This window comes from Salmo salar, chromosome ssa19 (genome assembly GCF_905237065.1).
Source record: "Salmo salar chromosome ssa19, Ssal_v3.1, whole genome shotgun sequence".
Taxonomy (NCBI): Eukaryota; Metazoa; Chordata; class Actinopteri; order Salmoniformes; family Salmonidae; genus Salmo; species Salmo salar.
Window position 1 is genome coordinate 54,117,491 of NC_059460.1, and position 19,875 is coordinate 54,137,365.

The window sequence follows — 19,875 nt, forward strand, 5'->3', positions numbered from 1 at the left end:
TTTATTTTTTTTATCGCACTTAGCACTGATTGGTGTATTTACATCACATGGGTAAAATTGACCAATTCAAATGGAATGCGTTGAAACGTTGGGGAAACGCCCCCCTGCAACGTCACAGGAACAGGAGGGCGAGGGCGAGGGCACTTTTCATGGGTGCTGAACAGCACATTTTGAAAATAAGTGTTACATTTCAAGCATTATAAATTACTATTATCAGTCGGTCAACCTTTGATATCAAAACGAATGGTAGAGCTTGATTTTTACTGTACAAAAATCATCAAGTATTCACTGATAAATTACATAGTAAATGATCATTACACAGTAATAACCATTTCATATATTGTTTTTTATGTATTATTTCTTACATTGTTAGCCCAGAAAATCTTAAGTGTTATTACATAGTCAGGACTTTTTTTACAAGCATTTCGCTACACCACAAGCATTTCCTTAAACTTAATTAGCATCTTCAGTGCCCGGGGAACAGTGGATTAATTGCCTTGCTCAAGGGCAGAACGACAGATTTTTACCTCTGCTAACCATGTGTATGTGACCAATAAAATTTGATTTGATTTTGATTTGGTAAGCTACCAAGATAGTTACCAATTGAGTTAAATTCTTTGATGTAAGAAAAGTAGGCCTACCTAGCATGTCACCAAGTACACTACATGACCAATAGTATGTGGACACCTGGTCGTTGAACATCTCATTCCAAAATCATGGGCATTAATATGGAGTTGGTCCCTCCTTTGCTGCTATAACAGCCTCCACTATTCTAGGAAGGCTTTCCACCAAGATGTTGGAACATTGCTGTGGGGACTTGCTTCCAGTCAGCCACAAGATCATTAGTGAGGTTGGGCATCCCAAAGGTGTTTGATGAGGTCAGGGCTCTGTGCAGGACAGTCAAGTTCTTCCACACCAATCATGACAAACAATTTCTGTATGGACCTCACTTTGTGCACGGGGGCATTTTCATGCTGAAACAGGAAAGGACCTTGCCCAAACTGTTGCCACAAAATTGGAAGCACAGAATCGTCTAAAATGTAATTGTATTCTGTAGCGTTACCATTTCCCTTCACTGGAACTAAGGGGCCTAGTCCGAACCATGAAAAACAGCCCCAGACCATTATTCCTCCTCCACCAAACTTCACAGTTGGCACTATGCATTGGAGAAGATAGCGTTCTCCTGGCATCCGCCAAACCCAGATTAGTCCGTCGGACTGCCAGATGGTGAAGCGTGATTCATCACTCCAGAGAACGCGTTTCCACTGCTCCAGATTTCAATGGTGGCAAGCTTTACACCACTCCAGCCGATCTTGGCATTGTGCATTGTGATCTTAGGCTTGTTTGCAGCTGCTCGGCCATGAAAACCCATTTCATGAAGCGCTCGATGAACAGTTCTTGTGCTGACGTTGCTTCCAGAGGCAGTTTGGAAGTAGGTAGTGAGTGTTGCAACCGAGGACAGACGATTTTTATGCACTATGCGCTTCAGCACTCAGCGGTCCCGCTCTGTGAGCTTGTGTGGCCTACCACTTTGCAGCTGTTGCTCAGAGACGTTTCAACTTCACAATAACAGCACTTACAGTTGACCGGGGAAGCTCTAGTAGGGCAGAAATTCGACAGACGTGTTGGAAAGGTGGCATCCTATGATGGTAAGTCACTGAGCTCTTCAGTAGGCCATTCTACTGCCAATGTTTGTCTATGGAGATTGCATGGCTGTGTGCTCGAGTTTATACACCTGTCAGCAATGGGTGTGGCTGAAATAGCCAAATCCACTAGTTTGAAGGGGTGTCCACATACTTTTGTATATAAAGTGTATAATATGTAGCCTACATGTGTAACTCCCTTTTCATATTGATATTAAATAGATAGATCAATACTAATGGAAAAAGTAGGCCAACGATAAAATAAAGTGCTACAAAATAGATATTTTTGCCAAATTTGCACCATTTGATCAAAACAAATAGTCTAGCTCTTTAGAGAACTCTGGCATCCTTTCAATCATAATTTGATATTTGTGCACAAAAGAAGGCCATTGACTCCTATATGTGGTGGGACAGTGGAGGCTCCTCTAGGCTAGAAGCAGTGAGAATGATTGACGAGATTTGATGCCTGAGACTCCCAAATCAAAGAAGATCAAGAGTGTCATGTTCTAGATCCCCAGCTAAGTCCAAACACTAATTTAGGGAACACCGTTCCCTAAAGCTGAGGGGGTCAGCTATGTTCCATTTAACTGGGTGGTTATGTGATACCCACTGTTTTCTAAGGATACCCCAGAATTGAGTGGCATTAAACAGGTTTGGCCAGCTGACAAGGTATTATCTCATGGTCATAGCTCTGGGTGGTGTGTTAGAGATGTAAACTTAGATCTACCGTCACATGCATATTACAGAACAAGGCTCTGAGATCACAGCTGGCATTTGAAACAATGAGAAAAACCATAACACCGCTGTCAAGTCATGGCCATATCAAGTCCTATCAAGTCATGGCCATATCATAATATCTATACTTTTGTCATGGTTATCAAAGCTAAGTAAATTATAATATATATTTTGGGGGGTACTTTTTATCCCCTTTTTGTGATATCCAATTGGTAGTTAAAGTCTTGTCCCATCGCTGCGACTCCCGTACGGACTCGGGAGAGGCAAATGTCAAGGGCCATGCGTCAACTGACACAGTGCTCGCTTAACCCGGGAGCCAGCTGCACAACTGGCAACAGTATTCAGCTTGCAGGTGCCCAGCCCACCACAAGGAGTCATTAGAGCACGATGGGACAAGGACATTATTTACTGCTGCTCTTTAATTATTTGTTATTCTTATCTCTTACTTTTTTGGGGGGTATTTTCTTGATTAAAACTGCATTGTTGGTTAAGGGCTTGTAAGTAAGCATTTCACTGTAAGGTCGGCCAAACCCTCCCCTAACCCAGTCGACGCTGGGCCAATTGTGCGCCGCCTCATGGGTCTCCCGGTCATGGCCGGCTGTCATACAGCCTGGGATCGAACCCGGGTCTGTAGTGATGCCTCAAGCACTGCGATGCAATGCCTTAGACCGCTGCACCACTCGGGAGGCTCCTAAGTACGTTGTTGAGACATGTTCTTTTTTGTACATTTTTAAAGCTCACCCTGAAGTGTTCTGGCAACATCACAAACATAGGCTAGAATTCTTTTTCAGAAAGGGCGTATTCAATATATATTTTCAATGCCTGGGGGAGAAGGAGCAAGGTATTGTTTGTTTGTATAAATCAACCTTATCGTTATAATTTGACAATGTGTTTGTTGTACCTGCTATGATTTTGACTTATGCATCTAATTAGTAAAATATAAATGTTGTTTTGTTGCACAAGTACCTGATGAATAGTGGCTAATTAGCCCTATGGGCACCAAATGGTTGTATGACATATGAAATCAAGCAATCAAACAATCCAATCCAATCAAATGAGACTATCTTCAGATGATGTTCAATCAACACTCATAGAGACATACACATATTCACTGTCAAAGCCACTGATTACTCCATAATTCTCAGAGGTGACAACGTTCTCGTCATGAAACATTTCTAAACTTGCTGCCAGAAGGAATCCGTAATGTAATGTATAATGCAATGTGTAGGCTGAAGCATGGGCCTAGATCTTCAGCCCACCGTGGATATCTTTCATGTTTTATTGTAAAGCTACAGTATGATAAACACTCAGTCTGACGTGGGTGGAAATGTGATCCCTGGCCTATAACAACTCTGTCTACCTTGGTGGATGATCAAATTGAAGCTTCAAAGTCCTTGTGGTCTTTTTTCATCTTTCATCTCTTTCTCTAACACACATTTTAATAGTTGTTCAGATGTGTTCTGGAGCAGATTACATTTCTATACTCTCTGGTCCCTCGAGGCTCTCCCAGTGAGGCTTTACAATGTAACATGTTAATAGGACTTGTGCCTGTAATAACAGCTTTTAATGATGAGATACCTTTCATGCTTAGATTCACTTTTGGCATTATTGTCTCTCTTACTCTCTAGGGCCTTCGTTTCTGGAACATAAATACAATTTTGCCCACTCCGATTCAAGGCTAGAACTACTTAGTTTTTTTTCTAGTGGTTCTAATGCGTCTGACCTTGATGTGTATTTTGATAGTGTTTCTATTTCCCTTTTGAATGTATAGTGTTGTTTACTAGGTGGTTTCCAATTAATTTGAACTATTGGCTGTTCTGTGACCACTCCCTCTTCAATCAGGGTTGATTGGAAAATGCTTTGTTCAAAAGAAAATACATTGTACAGCAGGGGCGCAACTTTGGTTTTAGAAGTGGGGGGGCCTCTTTTTTTAAATAGATTTTTTTTAAATCCAGTCAGATAAACACTCCAAACAGCCTACCCGACCACTTGGAGGCGTCTGCATGGTCCTAAAGCAAACCTTTGCCTCGTTTTGTATCACATTCCAATGATAAATCTGGGGGGGACAAAAATGCAATTTCAGAATGTGGGCCCCAGTAAAAGTTGCGCCCCTGCTAGTACAGTATCATTCGAATTTTGTGCTCCCTTATGTAGGCCATGCAGATGAAACGCATCAAAGTTTTTTAATCTTTGTTCCATAGAACATGCCATACAAATAAAGGCATTTCAATTAATTATATGAAGAGTGCCTTGGTTCTCCTTTCTTTTTTTTCTGACAAATTCACCTTTTTTATTTTACCAAAGAGCACCTTCTATTTACAAAGACATACTATTGTGGACCCTAGCAGCGCTTCCCTTCTATTTTCTACATGGCCAATTTTGACTTTGCAGCTGGCCTATCTAAGGAGATATCGATCAGTTCTGCCTTCAGGACAAGAATCATGACAATAAACATCAACTAGCCCCTAAGAATCCCATGTGACCAGTAGATGTCACCATCCTCACATTTCCAACTGGTCGCTTCCCCCCTCTGGGATTATTCTGACTGAGAGTGAATGGTACACCTGCAGTGAGAACCAATTGAACATGTAGTCAAGCTAAATGTGAAAGTGGACAGGACAGGTATGTTGGACATTCGTCATAAGCCGTATGATAATGTAACAGAAAGGCATGATGTTGCATAGTATGCTCATTGTTCATGCAGTCCATTATACAACCCCATGTCTCTGCCCAACTTTGCATTCTGTCACCCTCTGCCAAAATACAACTTAAATCAATCCCTTCTTATTTGAATTGTAAAACTAGCCATACATAGACATTTTTAGTTAAAGCAAAACTAAGGTTGGTGACTACAAGGTGGAAAGACACATTTGCTATTGGCTCTGAGATGTAGCATCACCTTGAAATACAACATGACACTGTTACTGGAGTACTATAACTTCCAACACTGACTTCCCATCAACCTTTGAATTCAGCAGCACATTTGTATTGATTCAAGACAACATTGCATTTCACTAACAAATGCTACAGTGCTAGCTATAGTTTATTTTCACTGACTGGGAAGACATAGAGCTGACATTGGAGAAGGAGAAGACTTGACATTGGAGAAGGAGAAGACTTATGACCCGGGCTGGGAGAATGCTAGCTATCGGTGCTGGAAAAGTCTGTCGCAGGGAGTCCATTATTGGCCCTTGAGGAAGCTGGGGATTAGAACACCAAAGAATTTCAATAAAAGAAGTGTCTGTTTGGGGGGGGGGGGGGGTGAGACTTGGGAGCGGGGGGTGGGCTCCCTCATTGTCCCATCAGTGACTGAGAGCGAGAAGAGGGGAATGGGAGAAGCATTGTGTTTGCAGAGCCCTCTGAAGAAGGTGGTTATTAGGGGGGATGGCAAGAGGGCTGGCTGTTGACTCTTCATCTTGAGGAGTGTGAACAAAGTCGCTGGTACATAGCCCCTCTTCTCTCTCCTTCTCTGTTCTCTCAGTCTCTGTTCTCTCTCTCTCTGTTCTCAGACCCCTTGTTTACGAGTGCCATGAATACACTCTGAGACCCCCGCCACCCCCAAACCTGCACGGCGGCTCATTGTGGGCTTAAGTGTCCTTTAATTAGGCTTGGGCTCAGTGTCCGACTGAAGACCGCCAGCCGAGGGTTTAAGGCTCTTCCCTCCCTGTGTGACAGTGGCTTGGCCTTCCACACCATCAGGGGCTCCTGTTGCATAGCTAAAGGATGAAGTGTTTGCTGCTCTAATGAAAATGGTTTGTTTGGGGGAGAGTTCTTGTCGCTCTTTGTCCCCAGCTTACAAAAATCCCATTTCCAGGACACGTTAGCATTATAGCGTTCGGGAGATCCAGAGCAGATGGATGAGGATGCAGTCTCTGGATACAGAGAGGCCTACTGGTAGAGTGCGCCAGACATTCATGACAGCACACAACACAAGATGCGTTTCCGTTGCAGATGGGACACATCTGCAACATCGTTGCATTGTCCTGGAGTGAAACAAAAAAACTGAGACATTGAATTGTATCTCTGTCAAACGAACACAAGCAACACACACAAACGAACACAAGCAACACACACAAACACACACCATTGTTATTGTGACGGAGCAAATTTCATTATCATATCAGGGCAAGACACAGGACTCTAAGTATGACGGGGAGACGGGCATTGGGAATTGGCTGAACTGCGCCGGCAAAATGAGTAATTTCTGGAAACCCCATTGTGTCAGGAGCTTACAGAGTTAGAGATTTGAAAGAAAGAGACAGAGGAAGGAGAGAAAATGGGAGCGAATGAAATAAACAAAGACAGAAAGATGGTCTAAGAAAGAACTAATGAAAGAAAAGAAGTGTGTGAGGGGAAGGCGGAGTTGGGCGTGTTCAGAAACTTTTTCGCTACAGCCCAGTGTGTGTAGACACCCTCCTAATCCTGGTTTTATTGGCTGCCTGTGTCCGGCCACGTTGGTCGGATTGAGTGGGAGTGGGCGGGAGGCGGGGGGCTGAACACATGTCCTCCTTTGTAGTAATACGCTGATCAGGCCTGAGAAAGAGCCGGACTTGGTTACAGCCTTTCTCAGGTCACCGTAGAAACCAGCACAGCAGGGGTCCTCTATGTGTGCCCCCCCGGGCACATACTGATACAAGTACATAGTCTCTCTCTCATTTACACACAGATGCTTGCGGACGAGCACACGCATGCACAAGAATAGACACGCACACATGTTTTCTGTCACTATTGAGTTTTTGACATACATCCATACATTACGTAGTTAACAAACAAAGATTAAACAGGTACTGATGTTTCACAGAATAGTCTACTTCTCAGGCTGTCATGAGTCATCTTCAGAGAGAGATATAGATATGTATGGTATCAGACAGACTACAGACGTAGCATCTTAATTTGATCACCCTGTTGCTAGATAACTTTTTAAACTTGTAGTGTATTTGCGTTTTAAAAAGGCTTCTGAAGTTTGTAATTTTCCCTTATGAAAAATGGCTCAATCCCTACAAAAATGTCCATTAATTATAATCCACATAATAATTAGCATTTTCTGTTGCTGCAGGAGTATCTTCCTGCTGTAGCAAACTGGCTGAAATTAAGATCCTACATCTGCACAATGGAAACTCTCCACGAGTCACAGTTCAGGACCAGGTTTTATAGAGTTGTAGATTCTAACCATACATTTCCAGACAGTTGATCACATTGTGGCTTTGACCTGCAGGGAAACGTGGTTTCAATGTTGTTCAGATGCAGACCGCAGACCATTCCATCGCCTCCGATCGTAAATTACGCTCTTGTCACATTCCCCATCCATCCATCGTTGGCCCCGCGAAGCGTCGATCACTCCTCAAAGAATGCTGATCTCGGCACATTTTCGAACTCGTTCACCGTAGCACACGATAATGTCTGTGATCAAAAGCAGACCTTAGTTCCTTGTCGTGAGCGTCACAGATACATACACCATCTTGACGTACGTGTACGTATACAAGGCCGTATATCATTAATGTCAATATGACTCTCACATTTCTTGTGGATAGTGACTGATGTTTTCTTTTCTCAAGCCGGGCGATATTTGGTCCCAAAGTGCATCGGTCACAGCTTCTTTGTTGTGGGGGAACAAAACATGAGGAGAGTGAGGAGTATATTCTGCGACTGACCTCTAGGCTGGGGTCACTGGGCTCTGTCCCTGTGGTAAGTAGGCAGCTTTCCCCTCCAGAGGGCACACTCCCAGCCCCTACTGTGAAACCTTTCAGCCCCTTCCTTCAGCCCCTCCAGCACTCACTCCCTCCTGCCCTGGTGTAGAGCATGACCACCACCACCCCCAGGCAGCACATCAGTTGTCACCAGACAAACCCTACCCTGGGGTACATTTCATAGCCACACCCGAGAAGACGAGAGAGCTTTGATTGGGGGTAACCAATAGGGTTTATTTTAGGGATGTTGAGAGGTAGTAGTATAGACGAGGTTTGGATGAAGGGCCAACATAATTCTCATGGGTACTGCACACAGAACATTAAAGCCATGATCAATTCCTTTTTGAGGCACCTGTGCCACTATGTCGACATCAGTCCAAAAGCTACAACAGATCATCAAGGAAATCATTTAGACAAGTTTAGTCAATGAATAATGTTTCTCAAAAGGATGATTACTTCAGTGAATAGCTGTGCGTCTGGTGAGAAATATAACAGTTGAATAAATCTCACGGTAAATAACTTTTAAATAACTCATATTGATCTTGTTTTGACTCAGGCGTGATGTCACGGCATCTGTGTTACAGAGAAAACACCATCTGAACACACAGAATCATAAGAACATAGAGGAACCACTAAGAGCATTAGACATCATTCTCTAAACACACGATGCAACACACTGGCAAAACTCTAATAACAAGCTGTCCAACCGAGAATAGATTTTCTCTCTATAGGGGAAACATAAGAAATGTATCAATTTCCGCTAACATACTGCAGTCTTTTCATGGGTTAATTTATGTTTTTGCTGTTGTGGTACAGTCCATCAATATGCCTTTGTTGAAAATAAAACTTTTCCTTATGTCTTGATATAAATAAAAGAACATTTAACCCCGTGACTCAACAAAAGTGTGAAGTTTGTTATGGTCACAAATCAGTTTCCCAACATCTAAATTGACTTTGGGTTAGCTCTAGAAATAGTGCCCCCTTCTCCCTCCTCTCTCTCCGACTACTGCCTGCCCCACAGCCCATCAAAATGACAATGGTATTGATGTAAAATGTGTCACCTTTGGCCCACTACAGCATATTAACTTGAGTGACTGGCTCGACCACCACGTTTTATGGCTTTATTGTGTCTCCTTTTATGTCCTCTTGTCGGTGTGGGAGGACAACAATTTAGAAAATTCACTGTAAATGTCCCCCTGTGTGCGTGACAGAGAAAGGGTGTGTGGATGCACTGTATGCACATATATCCGGATCAATTAGTCGGGGCACAACCCCTTAAAAATGGAGTCAACACTTCCTCCCCTTTATACCCTCCTCTCCGTTGTCAATCCCAAAGCCTCCATGAAAAGGAAGGCCTTACATCCTTTCACCTATCCTCAGCCACTTTAGGGAGTGCTTGCATTGAATTATCATGGATGAAATAGATTGAATAAGAAGAACTCTTACCTTTTTCCTCTGTCCCTCCCTATACCTCCCCTCTCATTTTCCCTCCCTCTCGCCCTCCCTCTTTCTCTGTCCTTTTTTTTCACATTACCAGGGGGTGGTGTGTGATTGACAGACGGGAACAAATATTTTTTTTCGTAACCTAAGGCCATCCTCTGTGATTGGCTTGCCAGCTGACATCTCCAAACCTCGCTCGTCTTCTCCCCCCCTTTAATATTGGGCCTGTGGATGAGGCATCCTGAGGGAGAAAAAAAAGTGGAGAGAAAAAGATATCTACCTTAGGAAAGAACCTCAGAGAGGGAGGGAAGGAGAGGACGGGTAGGAGCGTGTGTGTGTGTGCGTTTGTGTATGTGTGAGAGAGAGAGACTTACTCTCTTAACTACAAGGAGCCAGACACACTTCCCTGGCCCGACTCAAAGAAGGGGGAAAACAGGAGGTTTTTTTTGTTGCTTCAATTTCATTTAAATTCCCCTCCCTCAACAATCAAGCTTTTGCTAAAGCTTCTCCTCCAGGAAGTCTGTTCTTCATTCCCCATTGGACGTTCTATGTATTGATCCATTTCCACTCCTATCACCACAAGGCATACCTCATGGATTTGTACCTGGTTGGATATATGATGTGTGTGTGGTTGTCCAGCTGGCGGGTGCTTGGAGGTTATCCCATCTGGTGGTGAGTACAATCTAGAGTTTCAGCATCAAATCCTAGAGCTGCTATAGGGAGACTTTTGGTCAATGATCATTTTTAGAGGGCAGAATACAGTGCACTTTCAGTTGACTGCGTGGAAAAATGTTCTCCAGCCCAGTCCAAAAGAATCTTAACCTCAAGTACTGGTGTAACGGAAAAGGCTTGCCGTTCTTTTCCTCTACACTAAGGTCCATTTATCTTATTAGATAAATGTTGAGATGCTAAGGAGGTTGGAATTGTAGTTTTGAGCATGAAGCTTATTCAATATCTATAGGGATTTTTTAAAGGAGCCTATGGATGGCTTGTCTATGTAAATTGTCTCTGAATATTGGCCTGGAGCGTTTCTAAATAGCGGTTGGAATTAGTGTAATTATTGGTTTAGATAATGTCTCCATCCTCCAAGGACAATGACAACATTGAACATCTTCAGGAAAAACTAGAATTGTATAAACTCAACCATACATTTTGTGAGTCCAAATGTATGAGTACTTAGTTTATTTTGTTAAATAAAACTATAATTTTATATTTGGAGTCATACAATCAGGACCTTTTAAGTCAGCGTCATTTTGTTTTGGTTTGCCATTGTGGGTCCATATTCTACATTCTGGCCGCCGGCCCCCAATCATGCCGTGTAACTCTTCATTGTTAACTGAATGTTCTTTATTGGTTTTGTTTCGAGGGAGTTATTCACAAACTAAAGTGTTAACTGTTTAGTACCATTAATGGTGTTTGAAATTACTTAAAGCCCTGTCATTTTGAAATTCTTCAAATCAATGAAATCAATACATTTGTGAGACTGCCACAGTGTCAGGTCTAATTTATACATAAATGGTTTTAATACATTTGAATATACTTAATATAAACAATGATTAAGCATATACTTTGTCATTAAATTAGTATTGCAATATTGCCGAGGTCTATGGGAGTTTGTTAGTGTCATGGTACAATCAGGTTATGCTCTGTAGGGCTTTATGTGTCTTTGTTGAAATATTCCAGAACCCGTTTGGCACCCTCACATGAAATGTAGAGGATCATCTCATTAGAAATTCAGCTTTATGCATCTGACCTCATAGGCCTTGCTCTTTTGTAACATGACGTATTTTATTTTGGAGATATTTGTGAGTAGATGTATGACAAAGCTTCTTTGGCTCCCGACACAATACTTGTCAGAGCTACTGCACTTTTAGTAGCCCAGTTAGCATGTGGTCCCACATCGGTCCTGCCCAAACCACCAGCATCTTCTGGTTTCATTTACAGAGAGGGGAGCTGCCAAACATACAGGCCACAGGGATGAAGTGTTAATGGCAGGACGACTTTACACCCACTCCCTTGATTCAGCACACAACATAACAAAGACACCAGGATTCTCTGTCTGAATTACCTGCAGCTGTTCTCTGCAGGAGCTTACATGACACTGGTGTAATGTTCAGCTCCAGACAATGCGCACCACCTTTGATTTGGATAACTCATTTGAAGTGGAGGGTGGGGGAGGTGGAGGTGGAGAGGGAGAAAAGATGAAATGGCCTTGTATAGCTTCAGGTGGTCAGACAGGTGCTGAGGAATGGATGTCATGGAGCGCTGTCACTGTCGTCGTGGAACGTTTTCGAGCACATCCAAGAGCGGATAAAACAACGAGATGGGGACGTGGTGCATCAAGGGAGAGGGTGCTAAGTTTCAGCGAGCCAGGGCTCCTTTCAGCTTCAGGGCGATGACTTGGTCGTAAATTATCCAGCCAAGTGGGGAAGGGAGGGGAGAAGAAGTTTTGACTGCACCATGCCTGGCAGCCAGTCACACAATCACAAGATGGGGTGTGGAAAACAAAACAGAGCATAAATAACTCTGGAGATGTACATATGCATAGAGGAAGAGGTGATAGAGTGAAATAGCTAGCTAATGGGGGGGTTTGGAGAGGAGCTGGAGCTGCCACACAAAATACACCCCCCCGCAAGAATGTAACTTAAATAGACCCCTTTTTAAAATGCAAACATTTTTGGTAGCTAGAAGAGTTTCCTTAGTGAGAGAAAATAAAGTATGTGTAAAGATATCAAAGCAGATAAAAGATAACAGTATGTTCCAAGAGGGATCTGTATTTTATTTAACCTTTTTTTAACTAGTCAGTTAAGAACAAATTCTTATTTACAATGACGGCCTACCCCGGCCAAACCTGGACGACGCTGGGCCAATTGTGCGCCGCCCTATGGGACTCCCAATCACGTGATACAGTCTGGATTTGAACCAGGGACTGTAGTGACACCTCTTGCACTGAGATGTGTGCCCACTCGGGAGACCGCTGCGCCACTCGGTAGACTAGAGCCATCTGATAAAGGTTTTGGCAGCCTGATGCCCATCTCTAATATAAATGTGTGGCTTTTGGAGAAAAATCTGTGTTTTTTTACTTTGTATAGTATCTCTATTACTCGCCTCTTACGCTATACATAAATATAGTACATCTCCCAAGTCTCATCTTAAATATCAAGTATTTTGGAAAAGATTGTGGCAAAGCCCTGTACTGCTTCCATACTGTATGGTGTCTTTAGCCAGGCTATACAACTGGGATGTATGAAAATCTTTTCTCACAGAATTTTGCGCCTGTTGTCGTTCATTGTCATGAGTCTTGTCCTGGAGGCAGAACTAACCGATTTCCCCTTAGATAGGCCAGCTGCAAAGTCAAAATTGGCTATATTGTAAAAAGTTATTAAATCAAAAATGTGCTTTTTGGTCTTAATTTAGGTTAAGGGTTAGGCATTAGGGTAGCAGTGTGGTTAATGTTAGGGTTAAGGTTATGGTTAGATTTAAAATCAGATTTGATGACTTTGTGGCTGTGCCAGTTAGTGACCACTCTGCAGAGCTGCATCCAGAACAAGACTGGTGGTGAAAAATGCTGACCTGCTAATTTTTTATTTCTGTATTCGAATCAAATAATGCTATAGTGCAGCACAACTCAAATAAATACAAATCAAATACAAGTGATTGGAGAAAAAGGGTTGATATGCTTCAACTTTGTATTCTACACTATACTGTACCTACAGTAGGCCTACGTGTTTGTCATCATGGTAGAATGATGAGAACAGCAACTTAAAAAGATCTTGACAAATCATAAGTAGTTTAGGATGAGCCCATCACACGTTAAAATACCATCAACGCTTGGTGTATACACAGGTAATCCCTAAATGAAAGCGCTAAAGCTAACCTGTCAGCCAGTTCAGCCATTTCTGTTTGTATTCATGTTATAGACAGTGGCCATGATGAGTGAATGTCGACACTCCACATCGCCCATGTCTTACCCATTAGAAACTCTTCAAATACCAACCTTGGTGGAACAAAGATTTGTGGTGTAGTTAAAGAACATTGCCACAGAACCGCTAAACATTTAAATCCAGCAGACTATTACCCACTTAATATTCTGGTAATCATGGCCACTGTTCTGTTACAGATGGAACCAGAGAGAGGATGTCACCTATGGAAACTGTATGTTACTATTCAAACTGACTGAGCTGTTGCTTCAGCTTTTAATGCCAGTTTCTGGTGACTTCTGGTGAAATGCAGTTTTCAGCAGATCAGTGTAGCCTCCGGTAGCACCAATTTCAACACCGCCCTAGTCGGCATAATCACGTCAGATGGATGGAATCCACTTCCTGCAGGTTAGAGTAGGGATATGTGGAGCACCAAAACTATCTATTTGATTCAATCGTGACAGACAAATACAAGACATTTGTCAATACCACAGACATGGAACACAGGAAATTGCAGAAATATGATGTTAACATATTATAAAGTACATTCCCATGTAACATAGCATACATTCTGTAATTCTCATGTCTGTTGGTAGTGAAAGCAAAGTGTTACTATAATAAAATAATACACTAAGGAAGTTAAGATGAAGGTACAGAAAGTAGATAGAGGAAAGGCAGTGACATAGATATTGTATAAAACTAAAGCTGACCAATATATCGGTTCACCAATATTACTATATCGGTATTGGCCGATAACTCCACCGATAAACGATATTCAATAAATGGGATGAGAAAAGGGAATCTCATGCTGATCTGAACACTGCAGCCATTCTCGTGATGTGTCATTTTTGTCATAATGTATGAAATCAACATTTGAAGCATAGTTATTAACCACCCCCTTTTTTCAATTTTCGCATAAAATGACATACCCAAATCTAACTGCCTGTAACTCAGGCCTAGAAGCAAGGATATGCATATTCTTGTACCATTTGAAAGAAAACACTTTGAGTTTTGTGGAAATGTAGGAGAATATAACACAATAGATATGGTAAAAAGATAATACAAAAAAAATGTTATTTTGTATTTTTTTTGTACCATCATCTTTGAAATGCAAGAGAAAGGCCATAATGTATTATTCCAGCCCCACTGAAATTTAGATTTTGGCCACTAGATGGCAGCAGTGTATGTGCAAAGTTTTAGACTGATCCAATGACTCATTGCATTTCTGTTCAAAATGTTGTATCAAGACTGCCCAAATGTGCCTAATTTGTTTATTAATAACTTTTCATGTTCAAAACTGTGCACTCTCCTCAAACAATAGCATGGTATTCTATCACTGTAATAGCTACTGTAAATTGTACAGTGCAGTTAGATTAGCAAGAGTTTAAGCTTTCTGCCAACATCAGATATGTCTATGTCCTGGGAAATCTTCTTGTTACTTACAACCTAATGCTAACTGCATTAGCCTACGTTAGCTCAACCGTCCCGTGGACGGGACACGATCCCGAAGAAGTTTTAAGACAAATGCTCTTTTGGATGGAAATGTATGAGAATTCAGTGTGGAAAAAATTACACTTTTTAATTTTCCCTGCTGTAAAACAGTATATCAGCAGATATATCGGTATCGGTACATTTTGCCCCCCAACAAATCAGAATCAAACCCAAAAACTCATATCAGTCGGGCCCTATATAAAAGGTTAGGTAGAGAGAGAGAGAGAGAGAGGTGAAGTCTAAACACTGTTTCCCTCTGTGATATGTGGGTAGCAGAGTAAATGAAATGGTCAATCTTCTCTAAGGCATGACTACCATACACATCCCTGTCCTGCCCTGTCCTGGCCACCCCTGCCCTCTATGTGCAGGGCAACTCTTGTGGCTTAAATGTGGGCTCTAGGGTCCATCTCTGGGTCTCTGGAATGTCATTATGTGACTGTGACCTCCCCCCTGAAGGGATCACTTTAATGATCCTCAGTGCGAGAAAATCCTCCGTCTGCAATCCTGGTGTGAAAAGATCAAGGATGTTCAGACATTATATTGAGCAGTGCAATAAGAGGGAGGGGAAAGAAAAGGGGAAATCCTTTCAGAATGTTATTATTAAGACCGGTAAGGTTCCATAACAATGGCAGCGGCTGCCATACAGGCGGGTGTCAAAGACATCCCTAATGCCTGTGAGAATTATCTATGGCTAGTATAGTGACGTCGCCAGACAGAGATCTGTGCCATGTGAAAAGCAAGTTTATTTTCCGATTTGGCAAACCTCCATTCTATACAGTAGATATTGGACTAGCCTACATCACTTGAGCAGGTGGATAAGGTTCCCTATTTGTGCCCCAGTTTGGGTTATATTGTGCTGTGGTTCCTTTGCCACAGTGATAGCTACAGTAGCTAACTGCTTGAATTGCAATCGATGTACGTCATCCGAGTGAGCTAACACTCAGTTGACACAAAAAGAGCCTGACACCTGACTGTCCAGCTCTACAAAACAAACCACTGGCATGACGTTATCCAGTCTAACCAGACGGTTGGGAGAGAGGTTCAAAGGAGGCTGGTAGTTCAAAGCAGTAAAGGAGATTCCTAATCTCCGCATATCATCAAAGAACATGTGATGACAAAGTTCCACAGTGCAGAGCTATTACCTGCGTTAAAACACAGGTCAGGACAGTTCCTCAAAGGAAAATAGGCCAAAACACCAAGAGGCACAGGAGTCCTCAGGGGCACACACATGGACTAAGAAAGAGGGAGAGAGGGAGGGAGAGAGGGAGAGAGAGAAGGAGAGAGGGAAAGAGAGAAGGAGAGAGGGAAGTTAAAGAGGGAAGGAACAAACTCATTCACTCTGAAACGGAAACCCACACACACACCACCGTATAAACCTTCATTGGCCAGAATTGCCCGTTTTTATAGCTCCTGTTTAAAAATCTGCTACTGGGCTCCCGAGTGGCGCAGCGGTCTAAAGCACTGCATCTCAGTGTTAGAGGCATCACTACACACCCTGGTTTGATTCCAGGCTGTATCACAACCGACCATGTTTGGGAGTTCCATAGGGCGGCGCACAATTGGCTCAGCCTCGTCCGGGTTAGGGTTTCAAATAAGAATTTGTTCTTAACTGACTTGCCTAGTTAAATAAAGGTTACTTTTTTTTTAAATATACTGGGCAGTAGCTAATCATGAACAAGAAGCAACCTTTAGACAGGCACAGTCTGGTGACTAATTAGTATTGGTCACACCTGTGCACCCTAAATGCTTAATTATAGTCAAACCTTCCAAGGTTATGTCTCAGGTTCAAGATTCCAGATACACTATATATATACAAAAGTATGTGGACACCCCTTCAAATGAGTGGATTCGGCTATTTCAGCAACACCTGTTGCTGACAGGTGTATAAACTTGAGCACACAGCCATGCAATCTCCATAGACAAACACTGGCAGTAGAATGGCCTTACTGAAGAGCTAAGTGACTTTCAACGTGGCACCGTCATAGGATGCCACCTTTCCAAGTCAGTTCGTTTCTGCCCTGCTAGAGCTGCCCCAGTCAACTGTAAGTGCAGTGGAAACATCTAGGAGCAACAGCGGCTCAGCTTCGAAGTGGTAGGCCACACAAGCTCACAGAACGGGACCGACGAGTGCAGAAGCGCGTAACGCATAAAAATCCTCTGGCCTCGGTTGCAACACTCACTACCGACTTTCAAACTGCCTCTCGAAGCAACGTTAGCACAAGAACTGTTCGTCAGGAGTATCATGAAATGGGTTTCCATGGCCGAGCAGCCTCACACAAGCCTAAGATCACCATGCGCAATGCCAAGCGTCGGCTGGAGTGGTGTAAAGCTTGCCATCATTGGACTCTGGAGCAGTGGAAACACATTCTCTGGAGTGATGAATCACGCTTCACCATCTGGCAGTCCGACAGACTAATCTGGGTTTGGCGGATGCCAGGAGAACACTACCTGCCCCAATGCACAGTGCCTACTGTAAAGTTTGGTGGAGGAGGATTGTCTGAGACTGTTTTTCATGGTTCGGGCTAGGCCCCTTAGTTCCAGTGAAGGGAAATCTTAGCACTACAGCATACAATGACATTCTAGATGATTCTGTGCTTCCAACTTTGTGGCAACAGTTTGGGGAAGACCCTTTCCTGTTTCAGCATGACAATGCCCCCTTGCCCAAAGTGAGGCCCATACAGAAATGGTCTGTCGAGATCGGTGTGGCCTGCACAGAGCCCTGACCTCCACCCCATTGAACACCTTTGGGATGAATTGGAATGTACAGTAAATCCCCGTAGCAATGTTCCAACATCTAGTGGGAAAGCCTTCCCAAAAGAGTGGAAGCTGTTATAGCAGCAAAGGGGTACAAACTCCATATTAATGCTCATGACTTGCATCACCGCCAGGTATGGCAACTGCTCGGCAACCGACCGTAAGGCACTACAGAGGGTAGTGCGTACAGTCCAGTACATCACTGGGGCCAAGCTTCCTGCCATCCAGGACCTATATACTAGGTGTGTCAGACGAAGGCCCAAAAAATTGTCAAAGACTCCAGTCACCCAAGTCATAGACTGTTCTCTCTGCTACCGCATGGCAAGCGGTACTGGAGCGCCAAGTCTAGGTCCAAAATGCTCCTTAACAGCTTCTACCTTCCAAGCCATAAGACTGGTGAACAGTTAATCAAATGGCCACCCAGACTATTTGCACTAACACCCCCCCCACCATGGTTTTTACACTGATGCTCCTCAATGTTAATTATCTATGCATAGTCACTTTACCCCTACCTACATGTACAAATTATCTTGACTAACCAGTACCCCACACATTGACTCGGTACTGGTACACCCCTGTATATAGCCTCCATATTGTTATTTTATTGTGTAACTTTGTTTTTGTCATTTTTTAGCAATTTTTTTCTTTAGTTCATTCAGTCAGTAAATATTTTCTTAACTCATTTTCTTAAAACGGCATTGTTAGTTAAGGGCTTGTAAGTAAGCATTTCATGGTAAGGTTGTTGTATTTGGCGAATGTGACAAATAACATTTGATTTGATGATTTTTATTTTTTTTTTACTTTGGAATGAGATGTTTGACGAGCAGGTGTCCACATACTTTTGGTCATGTAGTGTAATTCAATAAATGTTATGTTGAATCAATGTTGTTTCCATGTCATTTCAAGCCACAAATTCTATTTGATGACTTTTAATCAACATGGAAATCTGATTGGATTTGCAAAAATGTTGTAATTTTTTTCACCCAAGTTTTAACCTTAATCAAATGACAAGGTGATATTTTTGGTTGATTTCATGTTGACAATTCAACCAAATGTAAATCAAAACGAGTTGGCACTGTCTCACAATGCTAGGAGAGGTAAAGCCAGGGCAGTCACCGATTACTACTGTTTCCTTTGGATGGTTCATACAAACACTTTGTAAACAGGCCATGCTGTTTTCTATCTGAACAGTTTCAGTTGTGTCTGTGCTCTGACATACAGAGTGAGACAGAGCAAGCAAGAGAGAGAGAACGAGAGAACTAAAAAACGAGAGAATGAAAGAACAAGAGAACGAAAGAACGAACAAAAGAAAGAAAGAAAGAAAGAAAGAAAGAAAGAAAGAAAGAAAGAAAGAAAGAAAGAAAGAAAGAAAGAAAGAAAGAGAGCTACTTCCACTATGACTGGCACTGCTGCACTGAGTTAAACACAGTCAGTCAGAGTGTTCTGTCTGCTCCCCAGACCATTTCTGTACGCTCCCCACTGCTGCACGGCTCTCACACTCAGTGTCGCTTCCTGACAGGCAGGTTCACAAGTTTACACCCCAGCTCCCTGTTCTCCTCTGTTCTGACTGCAGGGGCTCCCTGTCCCAGCTTTGCACTCGCTCTCAAAGTATAGAAGGAGGGAGAACAAGAGTGAGGGAGAGAGGGATGAAGGGAGAGAGGGATGAAGGGAGAGAGGGATGAAGGGTTTGAAGGAAGAAAAAAAACAGTTCGGAAAAATTTGCAGGGGTCCTGTCATTTTTTATCTGATTAGCCCAGAGCTGTTGGACTACAAATCAAAAGTGTGCCAAAGAAAAACAGAACACAACAACACAGACAGGAGCTGTGCATTCCAGCCTCCGCCAGGAAAAGTCCCATCCTGGGGGCGAAGCCGACAACTTCCTGTGCCCCACTTACACTCTCTTCAGAGTGTCTTTGTCTCTCCTGTGGATTCTGTGGTTGGATTATAATTGAGATTCCGATGGCAATGTTTTGGTGTGCATCCTGAGTGCATGAGGCCTCATTTAGCACAGACCCCCAGGGTAAATCTGACAACTTGTGATGTCAACATAGAGCTAGAATAAAGTTTGATAGCACTTCATTGTAGAGAGCGTTCCTATAGACAGAACAGTCTGGAGTCTGAGTTTCATCTTGGTGTGATTGATAAGACAACTATCGCACGCAAATGGGACTGCAAATGGGAATCATGATTGCAAGGTGTCCCGGT

General features: G+C 42.8%; 1 protein-coding gene across 1 annotated transcript in view; it reads left to right on the forward strand.

Annotated features, from left to right (window-relative positions):
* The first annotated feature begins 9,816 nt into the window (after positions 1-9,816).
* The window catches only part of LOC106579325 (proto-oncogene Wnt-3-like), a 30,755-nt gene continuing 20,696 nt past the window's right edge, over positions 9,817-19,875 (forward strand). The window contains exon 1 of the mRNA XM_014159145.2: positions 9,817-10,177. Coding sequence (XP_014014620.1) covers positions 10,098-10,177 — 80 coding nt within the window. The 5' untranslated portion in view covers positions 9,817-10,097. The remainder of the gene's footprint in view (positions 10,178-19,875) is intronic.